Here is an 18,991-nt window from a genome sequence, read left to right as displayed (position 1 = left end):
TATTCAAGAACCTTAGCCTCAGCGACGCGTGGCCGGGTCTGCTAGTTATAATATATAGCCTCCTCATTTTATCGTGACACGTATTCACGTGTCTGACGTATTTATCTGTCTCAGTCTTCTAATATAGTTTAGTATTCTAGGTGAATTTGTCATGATGGGCTAATTTACCTGACCTCTTTCTCATCTTATCATCCTCCACTGGTGCCCCGCCAGCGTAAACCATTAGCGCAGGCGAAGGCACCATTCCATTATCATTCTTAAAAAAAAAAAAATCATACACATGGGAGGGAAGGGGATTGTTAGTAATGTGGACTAATGACCCCATTGCTAGCAATGTACCATGTTAGGTCGACTTCCACGCGGTTCCCCCTGGAAACTTGTTAATTTCTGCTTATTTAACCACGATGGGCAAACTGACGTGATGCTCATCTTATCATCCTCCACTGGTGCCCCGCCAGCGTATACCGTTAGCGGAGGCGGAAGCACCATTACATTATCGTCAATAAAAAAAAAATATAGTTTAGTGGGGCGAAGGGGATTAGCAATGTGGACTGATGATCCCATTGCTAGCAATGTACCTTGTCAGATCGACCTCCACGCGGTTCCCCCTGGAAACCATCGGGATAAATTCCTGGTGAATTTGTCACGTTGGGCTAACTAACCTGACCTCATGTTCATCCTATCATCCTCCACTGGTGCCCCGCCAGCGTAAACCAATAGCGCAGGCGGGTGCACCATTCCATTATCATCCTTTAAAAAAAATAATGTAGCCGTTTAGCACATTTATACAAAGTTATTTCATGTATACAATTAGAATTATTATTATTGAGTTGTATTTTGCGGTGCATTCGTAAAGTTTTAAAAACAAAAATGTGCTTAAAACGAAATACAGTTTATAAAGCAAGGTCTTTGTAATTGTAGTCTATATTGGTAAAATATACTTCTTACGATAATTAAGAGATCGTTTATAAATAATTCAAAGCTAAAGGCTTCACGTAATTAAGAATAAAATTCTAGTTATTGGAATTTTAGGGAAGGGCGTTTTGGAATCGGCCTCAATTCTCAGTCTTATAAAGTTGTAACTTATAACAAATGGGGAAATACAGCGAACCTATTTGTAGGGTAGTTTTTGAATGTCTTCTTGTACCATTCATGAGCTTGGATGGCTGTTTGTATCTGAAAAAAAAAACATCAAGTTACTTGTCTATGACAATTAGATGACCTACATTATATAATGTATCTTCTAGTCGTTCCTAGCAAAAGATTGGTCATTGTTATGGTTGATGGAATGGTGTTCCGGTGAGATTTATTGTACGGCGAGGGCTAAGGGATGAAATTAATAAACGTATCCCCTGCAGTTTTATTGAGGATGATGGGGAGGTAAAACTTAACTACTTTTGTTAGCAATGGGACTAAGCTGTTGTAAGTACATTACAAATCAAATTCCCAAATATATTAATTTAGAATTATTAACTACATATGTATATGAATAGGGGTAGTTTTATTGAGACTTGTGTCCAGTATGTTGAAATAAAAGTATTAAGTATAATTCAATGTTTAAGGCTCGACTAAGAGCTTGGCTGCTTGACAATGTATTCTATGACATAAATGAATATTTTAGAACAATAACGTAATTTTAAAGCATGTAATAATATATAGTTCATAGACAGTCTTGACAATATACTTATAATAATACCATGACATAATTAATTAATGTAATTTATACTATAATCTAAAATCAAATATGTTGTAAATTGTTGCATGTCCGATAGGGTGAACTGTTGATACATAAACTATATACAGTGGACCCCCGGTAGTCCGACAATCATTTTGCAGGGCAGTGTCGGACTACCGAATTTGTTGGATTATAGAGTACTGCCTAAGACCCCTTATAGTCCGAATTTTTTTACAAAAGAGTACCTTGTAATCCGTCAAATTATAGATCCAATGATGATTCTTTATATTATATACATATACAGTGGACCCCCGGTTATCCGACAAACATTTTGCAGGGCAGTGTCGGACCATCGTATTTGTCGGATGATAGAGTGCTGCTTAAGGGTCCTCTGCTTATAGTCCGGAATTTTTTACAAAAGAGTATCTTGTAATCCGACAAATTACAGATCCAGTGATAAGATTCTATGTTATATATGTATGTATGTATATGCACTCTGAAGTATATTGTCAAAGTAATATTCAATAACAAATAATAGACAATGTCGGATTACAAGGGGGGCCGGATTACCGCGGGTCCACTGTATATTGTTATACCAACTACAAAAAAATATACCCACACAGTTAGCAATAAAGATATATTCTATTCAAGTCTATTTTGTGTTTTGTGTACATTATTTAAATATTTGAGACACACAAATTGACAAACTATTATCTTATTAATATTATAACGCAAAAGTTTATGAATGTATGTTTGTTGCTCTTTTACGCAAAAAATACTGAACGGATTTTGATAAAATTTTACAGTAATATAGCTCATACATCAGAATAATATATAGGTTATAAATTTCACGCGGTTGAAACCTCGAGCACAGCTAGTAGTATTAGAATTAATGTATTTTCTCAAAATTCTTCAAATTTTTGAATTCTTACCTGATTCCCCAGAACCCACAGGTATATACAGAAGAATGTTTTCGTTGGTATCAAAAACAATAAAGCTGTATATATAATTATCTCGCACAATCTGTGCGGACTCGATATGTGACTGAACAACCTTCCATTAGGTACACCATGGTCTTCGGTGACCACCTCACCGGATTTCTTATCTTTTCTTAAATTCGCGAATATAATATTCGTCTTCAATTGTTCATACCAGGAGAGCAGAAATATAATAGAGCAGGGAACAACTAAGATTGATGTACGGGTATCATTCCAATTAACGTTCTGTCTGTTTTGATTACCTGTAACAAAAATGAAGTTCATTATTAGTGAGTGTATAAGTGTGTTAGTATATACACTTAGATTGTGGAATGAACTACCTGCCGAGGTTTTCTCGAGAGACTACAGCATGGGGTTTTTCAAGAAGGGTATATTAAGGTTTCTTAAGGGTCGGCAAAGCGTATGTGACACCCCTGGTGTTTCAGGCGTCCATAGGCTACGGTAACCGTTTACCATCAGATGGGCCGTATGCTTGTGTGCCACCTAAGTGGTATAAAAAAAAATAAAAGTATATTTTAATTGATGGCCTTGGTGGTCTAGTATTATAGGACACCGCTTTTCTTCCGATGGTCGCGGATTTGATTCCTCGCAAGGTACTAAGTAATTAATTTATGTATTTATATCAGTTGTCTAGTACCCACAACACAAGCTCTGCTTACCGTGGTACTAAATGGCGCTGTGTTAATTGTCCAGGGTTATTTATTTATTATAATTTGACGTTATATATATTGGGTGTTGCTTGTAGGGACTGGTCTGCTCTAATCACTATGACTGATTTCCTCTTATTATTAACAGTTAATTGTTTAACCAGTTTGTTATATATTCAATATTTTTCTATTTGAGTATTTAATTGAATTAGTACTAATTGGTGGTGTATTCACACACTTAAACTTAAAAATGTAAAGTAATAATAAAATTATTTAAAAGAGCAACACGCAACTTTCTTGCTCATTCTTCTTGTGATGAGACAGCTTTCAGAATGAGCGGTAGATTAAAAAAATGTAATGACTATTCAAAAGTGATTCAATGTAAGTTTATTTGAATAAATGATTTTCTATTCTATTCTATTTATAAATACAATTAAAAAAAATCATGGCATCTTACCACGTTCTATTTACTTTTATTGAGTTAAATAAAAAGCTTTTATTTCAAATAACATATAGATCTATAATCCAGAAAGATCTGGGATTTGCTACCATAGATCATCATGTAGTTACGATATATAGTTTTTTCATTGTTACTGTTGCTCGGTTGTAGCGTGCAAGCAACATAATTGATTCTATAACATACCTGTCACGTTCATTATCACATTGTCGGCTTGAATAATAATTTTAGAGGATAGAATATTCTAGTTTCAAGGTCTCCAACACACTTCAGACATGCGTGAACGATTGCAGCATAGCATGGACAGTGGCTGAGATTGGCCACTGATAGCTGGTTGGTATGTTATAGCTACTGAATTACTTTTCAGGATGGAAGTCCTCTGCATGAGTACTTTAGTTTCATCTTTTTTTATCATTACATAGTATAAAACAAAGTCACTATCGCTGTCTGTACGTCCCTATGTATGCTTAAAATTTTAAAACTATGCTACGGATTTTGCAGCGTTTTTTTTAATAGATTGAGTGAGAGGAAGGTTTATATATATAATAATACATGTACACCCGTGCGAAGTCGGGGCGAGTAGCTAGTAGATGATGAAGGAAAGATTCAACCATCGGGGTTAACGGTAATTTATCATGATGGGCTGATTAACCTGACCTCATGCTCATCCTATCATCCTCCACTGGTGGCCCAGCGCAGGCAGGTGTACCATTCCAAAAACATATCTCTATCAATGCTAATATTATATCTAATCAAAATATCTAATTTCATGACTATTACAGACTCTTATGACATGTCAAGCACTCTGAAGTGACGATAGATTGGATATATCACAAAATTTATTTATTTACTCTATTACACACAACATTATATACATGATGGATTGGGGGGAAGGGAATTGTTAGTAATTGGGTCTAGTGTAGTAGAGGTCAACCTAACATAACTAGAAATTTACCAAGTTAGGTTGACCTCCATGCGGTTCCTGCTGGAAGCAATTGTGGTTAATTCCTAATTAAAGCAATTGTGGTTAATTCCTAATTAAATTATCATCCTTAAGTTACCACTTAACATCAGGTAAGCCATAAGATTTTTGCTATTTCAGTTACTTAAAAAAAATTACATATAAATATTTCTTACCACAGAATAAAGGAGCCTGTCCGACTGTTGCTATAATGCATGCAAAATAGTGAATAATACCAGCTAAATAATGGCTGAGATTCATTTTACTCGATTTGGCAAACACTTGGATGAGATATGTCTCGTACAGTCTTTTTATACATTGTATTGTCAGTAGAGTCATTGCAATCACTGCTGCTGTCGCTGACACTGTAATAAGAATGAAAATAAATTTATTATCAACTAGGTGACCTGAGCAAATTCCTCTGTATCACACTTACTTGATATATTTTAGCCAATTTATATAATCTTTCTAAATGATAGTTTTAGGTCCAAAAACAAGGAAAATTCATTGTAAAGCATATAGCGTGATGCCTAGCATAATAATTGTAGGAAAATATTCTCTTATGGGTAGTGACTCACTTATATAAAGATTATTATTATTATTATTCTTATGGGATATAAGATGTAAAATATATGCATTTAAAAGTATTTTTGGAATAAGTCTGCCCAATTTTCGTCTAACCAAGATTTAACACTAACAATTCTTTTGTTAATACAATAGGGTTTGTTATCATGTAATATAAGTTCTTTTTTACATTGTGAAACATAATTTACATTTAAAAAAAAACTAGCATAAATTATGACAAAATCTGTGGTAGAGAAAGGATTATTTTTAAACAGTGCCTCTGTTTAAAAACAAATCCAGGTGATCCAGGCAGACAGGTGTATTATTCTGAATAGTTTAAAAGTTTTTAAGCAATTCTATTAAATAATCCTACAATAATTGAATGATTTTTTTATTGTAAATATTTAAAAAATGTAATATTTACCTGCAGGTTCATCTTGCTCCAGTAACAATCTCAGTATAATTGTAAAAAAGTGGTTTACAGTAAAATTGAAGTAGTACACCAATATCATATAAGCCAACGTTGCCACTCCGAACACAGAAGAAAATAAATAAAAATGCCGGTACCAGGCTTTAGGCACTTCTATTACTTGTAGAAAATTGGCATCTGACCCTTTATATGCGAAACTTCCATATCTATATCCCTTAATTATAAAAGGCGGCACATGTTTTTCGAAATTATTAATTAAAACTCCAGTTATTGTCGCAGTGAAAGCTAAGCCTAAGAAAATAATATCTAGAATATTTAACATTCTAAAATTACGATTTTAAAAATTTGGACTAAACAGAAAGCAACAAGAAACAGCGCAGACTGCTATATTTCGTAATTCACTACGCGAACACGAATAACGGTATTGTGTACATAGTTAGGCACTTTCTAAAACTTAGTAAGTAAAGTAGGTTGCGTTGACTAGTATAGGTATATAAAATTGCTAAATGATTGTAAAGTGAGCAGGTTTGTTTATTTATTGATACTTCGTGCTAAACTGTACGTAAAAAACTTATTGAAACTGTCAATGTCAAAATCAGTGTTGCCATACGGCACTGTGATTTTCCTCCAAAGTAACTAATTTCCCCAAAATTTTGAACTTACGAATCCCAAAATTATGAATAAAATATTGATATGAAAATAAAGTTCAAGGAATAGAGATTATTAAAAAAAATTTTTTATCTAATGTACTTTAAAAATAAAATTACATTTAAATATGCTTTTAAACGATGTGGACTATAACATATTTTGGAATTAATAAATCTGGGTTCTCCTTATTCTTCTGGGAGAGTGCAGGTGAGGCAAAGAGAAAAAGGATGGATGTCTCTCGAGACATCCATCCTTTTTCTCTGAAACTCGATATCCCGGCTACTTCTCCGGGGGCAGATGTTCCCGGATTAGTGGTAAATTTGCCTTCTAGTGCCGCTCTTCTTCTTGTCTTATATATAAAATTCTCGTGTCACAATGTTAGTTACCATACTCCTCCGAAACGGCTTGACCGATTTATATGAAATTTTATATGCATATTCAGTAGGTCTGAGAATAGGCTACTATCTATTTTTCAGACCCCTAAGTGATAAGGGTTGTCCAACCCTAACATTTTTTATTTTTTGGACAATTTTTTTAATAATAGGCATCCATACAATCTAAAATTGTCACGCTTCTATCATCAACCTCTATTCTTTAATAGCGATTTTTATTTATATGGCAAAACAACGTTTGCGGGGACAGCTAGTAATTTATAATTAACTTAATTTACCTATTCATGTAAAACATTTCAGCCGCTTATGAATGTTGAGTATTTTGTATTGTTTCATACTTTTCTATCTTTAGACTTCATTAATTGGATAGGCAGATATGTGAATGATGTCTATATAAATTTTCATTATATATAGGTATTAGGTATAGTTAATATTAAATTTCTTGTAACAATTTGAAGGGCTTATAATGTGGTACAGTTACTTTATTCTTTGGTTTATAATTTTATTTTTTTATATATAAACTAGCTGTGCCCGCGAGATTACCCGCGTTAGATTTCAATAAAAAATATAGCCTATATGTTATTCTGATGCATAAGCTATATTACTGTTTCATCAAAATCCGTGGGGGGAAGGCAATTGTTAGTAATGTGGACTAATAGCCCTATCGCTAGCAATGTACCATGTCAGGTTGACCTCCACGTGGTTCCCCCTCAAACCGTTGTGATAAATTCATGGTGAATTACCATGATGGGCTAACTGACTTGACATCATGTCCATCTCGTTGTATGTCATCATTTTCCACTGGTGCCCCGCCAGCGTAGATTGTTAGCGCAGGCGGGTGATGATGATGATGATGCTTCATCATCGCTTCATCATATTTTTTTTCTCATGGATGTCATCAGTCACGTTGTTTTCGATATTGTGTAACACATAGAATTGCATTTTTGAATTACTGTGTCAGGGTCATTAATTGGTCATACTGGTTTCAAGAAATTTGGTCGTAGTAATATCAGGTTTATTTTTTTAACTTATGCTAATTTCTAATTAAGCTATCTGAAGTTGTCTGTTATTAATTATATTGGTAGTTATTACCCATTCCATCGCACTCGTGGAATTAAACTTTTTTTGTTATATTAAAATGAATTTTGAATTTGAAAATTGCTAGTTATTACCTATTACATCGCATTCATGGAATGAAACCTTTGTTTTGTTAAAATAAATGAAATGTATAAAATAAAAGTATTTTTATTGGATTCTGTATTTGTTTACATTTTTTTTCTCAGGACGAATAGTCCTGAGAAAAAAAAATGTAAAAAAAAAATGTACACAGCGCTGTCTTGTCCCAAGCTAACTAGAGCTTGTGTTATGGGTACTAGACAACTGATATAAGTAGGTACATATATATATTTTTTGTAAATACACATATATATTATACATAGAAAACACACAGCTAGGTACAAACAATTATACTAATGAATACAAATGTTTTACCGTTCGAGGAATCGAACCCACGACCATAGAAAGTAAGACGGTGTGCTAAACCGCTAGACCGCCGAGGCCGTCAGTATATTTGTATATACTGTTTATTGTATATATATATATTTTAGTATATTAGGTTCTTTATTTGAGTTGGGGTAAGCATCTATTGTTTGGGATGGGAACCCTCTTATCGAATGTATGACCTGTGCAGATGACAGTAAGGATTCACATGTAACCCAGAGGGCAAGGTAGAATTCGACGACCTCAGTGGTCTAGTGGTTTAACACACCGCCTTACTTCCGATGGTCGCGGGTTCGATTCCTGGCACGGGTCAAATATTTGTATTCATGAGTATGATTATTTGAATCGGTCTGAGTGTTTTCTATGTATAATGTCTAAGTATGTAGGAATAAAATTATATAATTGATAGATAACGTAGGCGTATTATTCAGTAGCAGATCTTCCGTAATGAATGATCATAACTAATTACCGAACCTCATTGATGTAGGTAGATGCATGTACCTGTAATTATGATGGGTGAGATTATAAATTATGTAACACATTATGTACTTCAAGCCTATATGGGTGGAATTCCATGAAAATGTTCAACGGCGCGGAACTGAATTCTAGCAAAAGAAGTATGGCAACACTGTGTTGTTTGGAGGGCATGTCAGATCCCATGTTACGCTCCGTTTCATCTTATTTGACGGTTTAAGTGCGCGCTAGATTGGGACTAGCAAGCGTCGGTATATAGCGCCGCGGCGCCGCGACGCCTCGACATATTTAAATAACAAACCTAGTTATTAAGGCATGTAAATTTTAAATCATGAAATAGGTAGTTTGTAGTTAGATCTACATTTTTACGCAGACTTCACTAATTCTGGAAGCATTTTTATGATTATAACTAGTCAGCAAATTTTGATTTGCCATATACATTAAAATCGCTATTACTAATAGGGGTTGGTGATAGAAGAGTGAAAATTTAGGGTTGTATATATTTTTTAATGCTCCATTATAAGTAAATAATAAAATTTGGCAAAAAATAAATATAATGTTAGTGGAGTTGTCCACCCCTAACATTTATTTATTATGACCTTATGACTTAGGGGTATGACAAAATAGATAGTAGCCAATTCTCAGACCTACTGAATATGAATACAAAGGTTCATAAAAATCGATCAAGCCGTTTCGGAGGAGTATGGTAACTAACATTGTGAGACGAGAATTTTATTTATGTCTATTTACGATACTATTATTTTATATACACAGAGCGTTTATTTTATGAATGGCGATGGTATGATGCACCTACCTGCGCAAAGGGTTTACGTTGGCGGGGCACCAGTGGAGGATGATAAAATGCATGAAGTCAGCCCAGTTAGCCCATTTTAGTTAATGGCAATTTACCATAATGGTTTCCAAGAGTGTGGAGGTTAAACTGTCATGGTATATTTCTAGCAATTGTATTATTTTGTAATATATGTATAGTACATGTGACAAGAGAGCACTGATATCTATATAGTTTAAAGTTTAAAGACACTTTATATGTGCAAAACAGCCTTTTTGTTTTATGAGCAACAACTTGAGTTACTACAGTATATGTGAACCTTAAACTTCAGTCATATACTTCTAGCAAAGAATCAACCGTGTGTTCTGAATACCTAGTGTAGGATATCAGGGTTTTCATTTTGTATTGCACAACTTTCTGCCATTTGATTACCTAGCTAATGAACTTCAACTATTATGTACTCTCTTTTTAATTTTGTAATGTTGTGGCTGTATAAATAAAGATTATAATTATTATTATTAGTCCACATTACTAACAATCCTCTTTCCCTCTTATATAGAGTGGTTATAATTATGTTTTCCAGGTGGTGACGCAGTATGATATATAAATGACTTTATTAAGGCAAGATTCTAAATTGTTATCGACTAGGTTGCACTAACCGCTTCGCGATGGTCGGATGCAGACTGGGCAGAGATAGTGTTACTTGTTCAACTACCGCCAATAGACTGTTCAACGGGTAAGTACGGGTAAGTACTTAGTCAAGTTTCCTCATAAAATCTATATTTGTGAACTTGCCTTTCTATGATATCGGTTAATTAATATTCAGTTATTTATTAGCCATGCAATACAGATAAAACAATGTAAAGTATAATAATAATATAACTCTTTATTATACACAGAAAAACATTTAGAAAAATATGAACTTTATGTAAATATGTCAAACAAAAGGCGGTCTTATCGTTTAATACAATCTTATAGACAACCTGAGAGGTATATAGAATTTTGAAGACCTTCAACAAGATATTAGAATATATTTTGATCATTTAACAAAATTAGTTGCGAGTTCTTTTGTTTGCGTATCAACATTGAATAAGTATAGAAAAAATCATAACGTCGCAAAAGCAATATAGGTATTACGCAGGCAGCTATTTTGCAAATACCTACGGGAAGACCTATTAAAACTGAAGGATCACATCTCGTTAGGATTCCACAAGTTGTTCTTCATCCCGACATATTAGGTAATGAATATTAATGAGCTGAAGGACTATATAATGTCAATATTCGACTGGATACGCCATAATCCGACCAAGTGAACGAAAGGAGAGCACGTGGATAAATAAAGGTAGGAAATTAGAAAAAAAAGGTAAATATAATGCGAGCATTTATGTTCATGTGTTACGACGACCTCGGTGGTCTAGTGGTTTAGCACACCGCTTTACTTCCGATGATGGCGGGTTCGATTCCTCTCACGGCACAAAGATGTATTTATTAGTATGCCTGTTTGTATCGGTCTGGGTGTTTTCTATATATGTTATGTATGTATTTACAAAAAGAATGTAAGTACTCTATCAGTATTTATTATTATATATATGTATATTATTATTAGTACCCATAATACAAGCTCTGTTTAGCTAGACTGGGACTAGATGGCGTTATGTATATTGTACGTGGTTATTATTATATTATAATGTTTGTTTGTATTGCTCTGAGTGTTTTTTGTGTATTGTAATTATATATTTGTCTCTGAAAAAAGAAATATGCATATACATAATTTGTCTACTGTATATAAATATATATATAGCACATCATCATTACTGTACATTTGTCTCTTGATTTGGGAACGACGCAGTATAATCGTCTCAGTTTACTGACTTTAGCATAATTTACGATAATATATTCTTAAAAGACTGGCAATGCACTTGAAACTCCGCTGGTGTTACGGGTGCTCATTGGTAACGGTAATAACTTACCATCAGGTGAGCTGCAAGCTCGTTTGTCCACTGTACTATAAATAAATATTAGCTTCGAATAATAAATGTAATCCACACGGACACAAATAGATACTTGTTGAAGTTTGTGTAACTATTTTCTAAGGAATATATCCAAGCAATCATTTGAATACATTCATTATAAAGGTTTAGTCTATGCGCATCCACCTTGCTTAGAGCTAAGCTTTTTTCTATAAAACTGTGCTATTTATTAATACCTAAAGCTAAGTTGCAAAATAGATATCTTTTTGGATTAGTCATAAGGGCGGTGCTAAGATTTGGCACCTTGATTAAAGACTTCTTAGAAGAGATAGTACTAGTATTGGAAGGAAAAGCGTAGATCTGTTAAAATTATCTGACAATAAGAATAGAATAAAATTGATTACAACACCTCATCAGTACGGTTTCAGAGGAGCTTCCTCGCACGTGCACTAGATTGTGGAATGAACTACTTGCTGATTTTCTTGACAACAGTATGGTGTTTTCAAGAAAGGGATATGATTGTTAAAAGTTGGTAACGCGCAACACAACCCTGGTGTTTCAGTCGTCAATAGGCTACGGCAACCGTTTTATTAGGCACATTGATTTAAGAAGAAAAAGTATAATCTGATGGACATTTAAAATAAGTAATCATGTTGCTAATTAACAGTTGATATGTAACGTGCAACTGAATCAGAACGAGAGTAAATTATATTTGCAGCTGTATAATCCACTGAATATCTCCATCACGTTTACCATCAGATGTCGATAACAACACAATATTGATGATCCTCACAGTAGCATATAAATGATGATATTATGTAAATTGTAGTAAAAAAATACTTTAAATTGGATATAAAATCATTACATAAAAATAAACATAACAACAACAAAATAAAATGCACTATAAGTATATAGTAGGCTCCTTATAGGGTCACTCTAACACTGCGCTCTTTTTATACTTCACTCATTTACAATTTTTTTTCTTTTGTATGTGTATGTACATACATATGTATATGTGTATATATATATATTGAATAATTTATTATTTTATTAAATTTATCAGTATATATTTTCTTATTAGTTATACTATTTCAATTTATATACGTTTGTGTATATTGTATATTGTGACGCGTATTATATATTGTATATGTTTTCACCACCTTCACCACTTCACAATTCCTCTGTCATTCAAAGGTTGAATGGAAGAATAAAGTATTATAAATGTTTGCTTTGCAGATGAAGATCCAAACGTCCATCAGAACTCTGGCATTCTTTGCACTGATCTCAATATGCTGGGGTCACATCGGCGGAGGTCAGATGCCACTCCAAGAAGTCAACCCTCAAATGTACTGCGGAAGAACCCTTGCGCGGGCTCTAGCTGTCCTCTGCTTCGATGATGGCGCAGTGGAAAAGAAATCTGATATTGGAACTATGTACAGTAAGTATAATTGTTAATTAGGATTTTTAATAGATGATTTGGTCGTAGATAGTAATTAAAAGACTTATTGATTGATTGACTGATAGAATCAATCGAGCATTCAATCTTTTTATTTTTGAATAAAGAAATGGTGTTAATATTTAACGGTTTACACTGTTTATGAGTAAGCAGTCAATTTAATTGTTAAATTGTATAGTATATTATCATAATTACCATTGAAATAGCTATTACTTTTACAATAATTTTTAGATATAAAAAAATATCTTTTAAACAAATTAAGATGATTGATTTCAAGCATATTTCTTGGTATTTTATTATATAACTTATTGAAGTATACAATACTCTCATTTGTGTACGTGCGACGCAAAGCTAGTTACTTAGTTATCAAATGATAAGTAACTAAGTAAATTTACGAATAGCACTATGGACTGTTATCATGTGACGCCCGTGATATTACTCATACGTTGGACTAAGGACTAAGATGTCATGCCTTTTGTCAATGTTAATCCCACACTACAATAAAAATACAATTTACACAGCAAACTGGCAATTGAAATAGGTATCCACGCAGACAACTACTTACAGTGTCTTGCTTGGGTCAGTATTTCTAATATAGTGAATAAATTATCCATTCTTTAAATTTGGACCAAATTACACACCCAAATATACTGTACTGTACATATAAATAAAATTGGAGTGTCTATTTGAAATATTGAAATAACCATCTTTTACTACATGTATATGAATATAAACGGTACATACACCAAAATAACATTTTTTACAACAAAAAAAATGTATACCATTTTTATTTGGCCGTTTGACTGTCTGTCTCTTTGTCTGTTGGCTCCGGCTAATCTCTGAAATGGCTGTATCGATTTTGACGGGACTTTTATTGGCAGGTAGCTGATGTAATAAGGAGTAACTTAGGCTAAAAGTAGCCTATTTTAGAAAAATTCTTTTATTTTAGAAAAATAAACTTAAATTCCACGTGGACGAACTCGCGGGTGCTAGTTTAATAATAATTGTTTCCGAGTTTATTAAGTAAAAAACTATATATAACGAAGGTTGGGAAATCGAAATTGGCTTACACAAAAATAAAGCCTTTCAATTTATATTTCTGACTGAATCCCCAGTGATGGTAACAGTGACATTATTAATCCGAGAGAGGATGGTAGGTATCCCTGCTTTAAAATATACTCAGCGAAATATGTGCTAACTACACGATAAGGATTGCAGTTGCCAAAAGTGAAATGATTCTACAATTGAAAAAAGATTCAAATATCGTATAAAACAGCTTCTCTGTAAAAATTATTATTGTAAAATTTAAGAGTTTGTAAACGATAATAATGTTTTTGTAGAAAATACTTAAAGTTCGTTGCACTGATATTATTATCTGATTGCACTAAGAATGAGTGCGTAGCGGTTTCTATGTCGATTATCGCATGCCTCTTACCTGTTATTGTGTAATTATTTATTTAAAAAAAACATATATTCTAATGAGCAAATATTCAAAAGAGCAACACAAGTTTTTTGCTCATTCTTCTTGTGATGAGTCTGCGTTCCGAATGAGTGGTAGAATAAAAAAATATGACTATTAAAAAGTGCTTGTATTGAGTTAATTTGAATAAAGATTATTTCTATTTTTAGGGGCTATTCTGTCACCATACTACAAGGAGCAGGAGTCGATGAACTGGCCGTGGCTGACACCTCACAAGGCGAGGGGTATGGGGTTGCCATCACGGGGGAAGAGATACCAGGGCATAGTCAGCGAGTGCTGTGACAAGCCATGCAGCATCAATGAACTACTGACATACTGCTAGGTTACTTAAATAATTAACATATATTAAAATTTTGACATTTCTCCTTATTTATTTATAAACTAGCTGTTACTCGCGATTTCGTTTGAGCAGTTCTTTCATATTAAAATAAATAAAATGTTTTAAACGAAAGTAGCGCAAGTTACTCCTATATAAGGTTCAAAATCGGTTCAGCCGTTTCAGAGATTAGCAAGAACAAACAGACAGACGGACAATTTAATACATATATTTTTTGATTTTTTTCATATGAATACATAGGTATATATGCATTTCGTTAAAATTTTATTTTATTTATGTAAGTACCGTATATATATATACTTTCATAGGCATTTATTGAAAGGCTGTTATTTAGAAATTACAAACAGAAACTTCAGTTTTATGTATCGTTGTTTTTATTTCTTATTTGGTGTCCCCATTGTTTTTTGTAGTCATTACTCAAAGTCGCTGTTTTGCTTTTCGTTTCCTTTTAAACCACGTCACAGATTTTGATAAGGTTTCTACTATCTTATTGTGGATTTTTACTGTAAAGTTTATATCTACCATGAATGTATGTAGTTATACGACCTTAATTACATAAACTGAATACCAGTTCGAATCTGAAGAGGGTTGTTTGTTGTAAAATATTACTAGTAGAAGTCTTCACATGGAATGAAGATTTCCTAGGACAAAATTTTAAATATATTAACTAGTAACATGTAAATAAATCAACATAAAATCAAAACTGAAAAAGTGAACATTAATCTGTAATATCATATTTTTTTATAACAAATAAAATATACATAAAAAAAATTATAACCTTTTTTTTTGGTTTTGCTTAAATGGGTAATTTATATATTTTAATTTATACTCTACTAGGTGTTCCCGCTACTTCATCCGCGTGGAATCCCTTGGATATCATTTTTAATTACTTACTTATTTTTTTATAATATATTTATTTATATTTAATCAACATCCAAAAAATAAGTTTTGAACTTCTAACTTTAATATGTCGATACTTCTATGCAATTTTTCATCTCCTCTTTCAACTCTTTACAACCCCTTTTGTCGCATTAAAAAGTAGTGCCTGTCCTTTCTTAGGTTCTAGAATATTTGTGTACTAAATTTTACTTTAATCAGTACAGTAGTTTTAGCGTGAAACGTGACAGACAAACAGACAGACAGAGTTACTTTCGCATTTATAATTATAAGGATATCTTTAGTTGGATGGTATTTTAAACCTGTTCTTTGTACAAATCTTGTATTGAACAAATCGCCAACTGGGTTCGTTCTGAAGTAGTATATTTATATTCGGCCAATGTTTTATAATAGATAAATAGTTAGGTCTTTAAAGAGAATACTATGCTTATTTAAACAGTTTAATTTATATCATCTCAGGCGTTCATAACTACGGTAACCATTTACCATCAGATGGTATGCTTGTTTGCCACCATCGTAGTATAAAAAAGTGTTATAATAATAATATTTATTACAGATTTTTATTAACTTAAATTTGCTCTCACAATTGTAATTTTTAGATGTCATGTTATTTTGTTATGAGCAAGGTTTATTATGAGTTCTAGAAGAAATATATTGTTGTTGCACATAAATATTTGTTTAATTGCTTATTTCCCTCGTAATATATTGTAGGGGTAGTAAAAGGTGTATATACTTGGTAAAAGGTTCACAATGTTAACAAAACCTACGAAACAATAGAAGAGGTTTTTTTTCACTATCTTTCTAAATATGTATAAAATTCTAATTAAAATGTCATCTGTTTGCCAGAGTCAGATATAAATTTTATAATAGTATATATAATATACAATAAATATAATTCAATACTAATCTAAAAAAACTCTATTACTGTAAAGTTTCATCAAAATCCGTTCAGTAGTTTTTGCGTGAAAGAATAACAAACATCCATACTCACAAACTTTCGCGTCTATAATATTAATAAGATTATATTATCTATGGTAAAAATAAGTATTAGTGTTTGTGATTCTTTCTCAAATTAAGAAAGTAGTCCAACAGAGAATGAACTAAACAAAGATTTGAAGGTTTTGCCAAATGGAAGACATAACGCCACTACACATGTATGTGTTTACATGTGTATTATATGTGTTGTATGTGCCACATGTATACTATGTGTTTTAATGCAGCTTTCAACAATAGATAGAGTGATTCAAGAAGAAGGTTTATATGTATAATACATGCGTGTTAGCATAGAACAAGCCGATAAATTCAAAATATTGTAATGGTTTCGTACAAAGAAAGAAAGAAGAGAGAAAGAAAAACATTTATTGTTAACCATTATTACATATACACATTTGACAATTGTACACTTTACACATATATATATACATACACATATGCACAAACTCACTCCTATACATATATACATACAAAGCTGGAACGAATGGCTAGTAACACAATAAAAATAAACCGATTACCTTTAGAGTAAATAAGAATATTGGTACACAAATTTCAATATAAATATTATATTTTTCATTATTAATAAAAATGGTTTTCAATAATGTCCAGAAATATATCCAAGTATTACTCGGCCTTTGTGAAAGTTCAATGCGTGCTGTTACTCCAATTATTTTTCATAATAACACAAAGCCTTTTCATTCCCTTCGGGGAGTCCGCTGGGGAACTCAGGGGGGTAAGGGCACCTAATCTCATTTATTTAACGACCTTAAAATTCAGGTGAATAAGATTTTGGAATACAAATAAAATATACTCGCGTTCCTCGTCGGGTTTCTGTAGACGAAATTATTGTTATATCTGTGCAAATATTTAGGTTATTTGATATAACTTTGTAAATTTATAACTTTGAACTATAATTAGTAGTTTTTTATTTACTAGTTATGTCTGCGGATTTATCCGCGTGAATTTTATAGCCTACTAGCTGTCTCGGAAACGTTGTTTTGCCTTAAAATAAAAAAAAATTAGGGGTGGACTACCCCTAACATTTAGGGGGATAAAAAATAGATGTTGGCCGATTCTCAGACCTACTCAATACGCTCACAAAATTTCATGAGAATCGGTCAAGCCGTTTCGGAGGAGTATGGGAACGAAAACTATGACACGAGAATTTTATATATAAGATATGTTATTCTGATGTATAAGCTATCTTACTGTAATGTTTCCCCAAAATCCGTTCAGTAGTTTTTGCGTCACACACTTTCGCATTTATAATATTAATAAAATTTCATTATTTATGTAGGATGGATGAGAGAGAGAAGTCTTGCAAGATGTGTATAATGCAGGATAAAGAGTGAATGATGTGATACGGGATAGAGGAGAGGTGTGGAGAGAGAGCGCCCGTTAGACAAAGTTGAGACGAGGTTTACAGGAGTAGTTACCAGTAATTAAGAAAAAAATAAATAAAATACAGAGATATTTAAACCTGTATCAAGGTAATATCGTTATATTTTAGCTAGCTTCTACCTTAACTAATTACAAACATAAAAATATTTGTAATAAATTTTGCACGTATAAATTATCAAGTAGCAATATTTATTTACTTTTGTCCTGATATTTGGCAGTTTGTTTTCACTCGAAATTCTAAATATGTAACGTTGAACAACATTTAGTTGAAAGAGCAATACGCAATGTTCTTGCTCGTTTTTCTTGTAATGAGTATATCTTCCAAAAAACGGTAGAATAATAAAATTAGTATTATATGATACTGATACAATATTGAAACCTTAAAAAAAAGAGCTTATTCCTTCTTAAAAGGTCGGCAACGCACTTGTAAGTCCCCCTTTGTTGCAGATGCTCATGGGCGGCGGTAATTACTTACCAACAGGTGTGCCACAAGCTTGTTTGCTGCATATGTTATAAAAAAATAAAAAGTTGTTATCTTATATATGAAATGACGTTTGTCAGTCTGGCTAACATTCGAGAATGGCTGGACCGATACGGTTAATTGTAGTTTTGAAGTTTTTGTAGAACTCCAAGGAAGGTTTAAGTGGTGAGAAAATGTGAAGAAATTGCATGGAAAATATTAAAAACAACAATTTAATTTTCTCATACAAACTGTTCGAACGGAGTTCACGGAGTCCGCTCATCTATACATATAAGTAAAATTGGAATGTCTGTTTGTAACATTGAAATAACCGTTTTTTACTACATACATATGAACATAAATACGGCACATACACCAAAATAACATTTTTTTACAATTTTTGTCTGTCTGTCTGTTTGTTCCGGCTAATCTTTGAAATGGCTGGACCGATTCTGACGGGA

At 32.7% G+C, this 18,991-nt stretch overlaps 2 protein-coding genes across 2 annotated transcripts; one reads left to right on the top strand and one right to left on the bottom strand.

Moving 5' to 3' along the window:
• Nucleotides 1–916: 916 nt before the first annotated feature.
• Nucleotides 917–6,295, bottom strand: LOC131853314 (polyprenol reductase). Its single transcript, XM_059204174.1, has 4 exons — nucleotides 5,727–6,295; nucleotides 4,915–5,103; nucleotides 2,608–2,915; nucleotides 917–1,176 (listed from the first exon to the last, which is right to left on the bottom strand). Exons 1-4 carry the CDS (start codon nucleotides 6,052–6,054, stop codon nucleotides 1,084–1,086), a joined length of 918 nt encoding a protein of 305 aa, XP_059060157.1. The 5' UTR covers nucleotides 6,055–6,295; the 3' UTR covers nucleotides 917–1,083.
• A 4,548-nt stretch (nucleotides 6,296–10,843) lies between these two features.
• On the top strand, nucleotides 10,844–14,908 carry LOC131853267 (bombyxin A-1 homolog). The gene is made up of 3 exons (XM_059204112.1): nucleotides 10,844–10,878; nucleotides 12,743–12,944; nucleotides 14,592–14,908. Exons 2-3 carry the CDS (start codon nucleotides 12,743–12,745, stop codon nucleotides 14,762–14,764), a joined length of 375 nt encoding a protein of 124 aa, XP_059060095.1. The 5' UTR covers nucleotides 10,844–10,878; the 3' UTR covers nucleotides 14,765–14,908.
• Nucleotides 14,909–18,991: the final 4,083 nt, after the last annotated feature.

This window comes from Achroia grisella, unplaced genomic scaffold, assembly GCF_030625045.1.
Source record: "Achroia grisella isolate CSIRO2021 unplaced genomic scaffold, CSIRO_AGI_Agris_v1 utg900, whole genome shotgun sequence".
Taxonomy (NCBI): domain Eukaryota; kingdom Metazoa; phylum Arthropoda; class Insecta; order Lepidoptera; family Pyralidae; genus Achroia; species Achroia grisella.
This window is presented reverse-complemented; position numbering and strand designations above follow the sequence as displayed.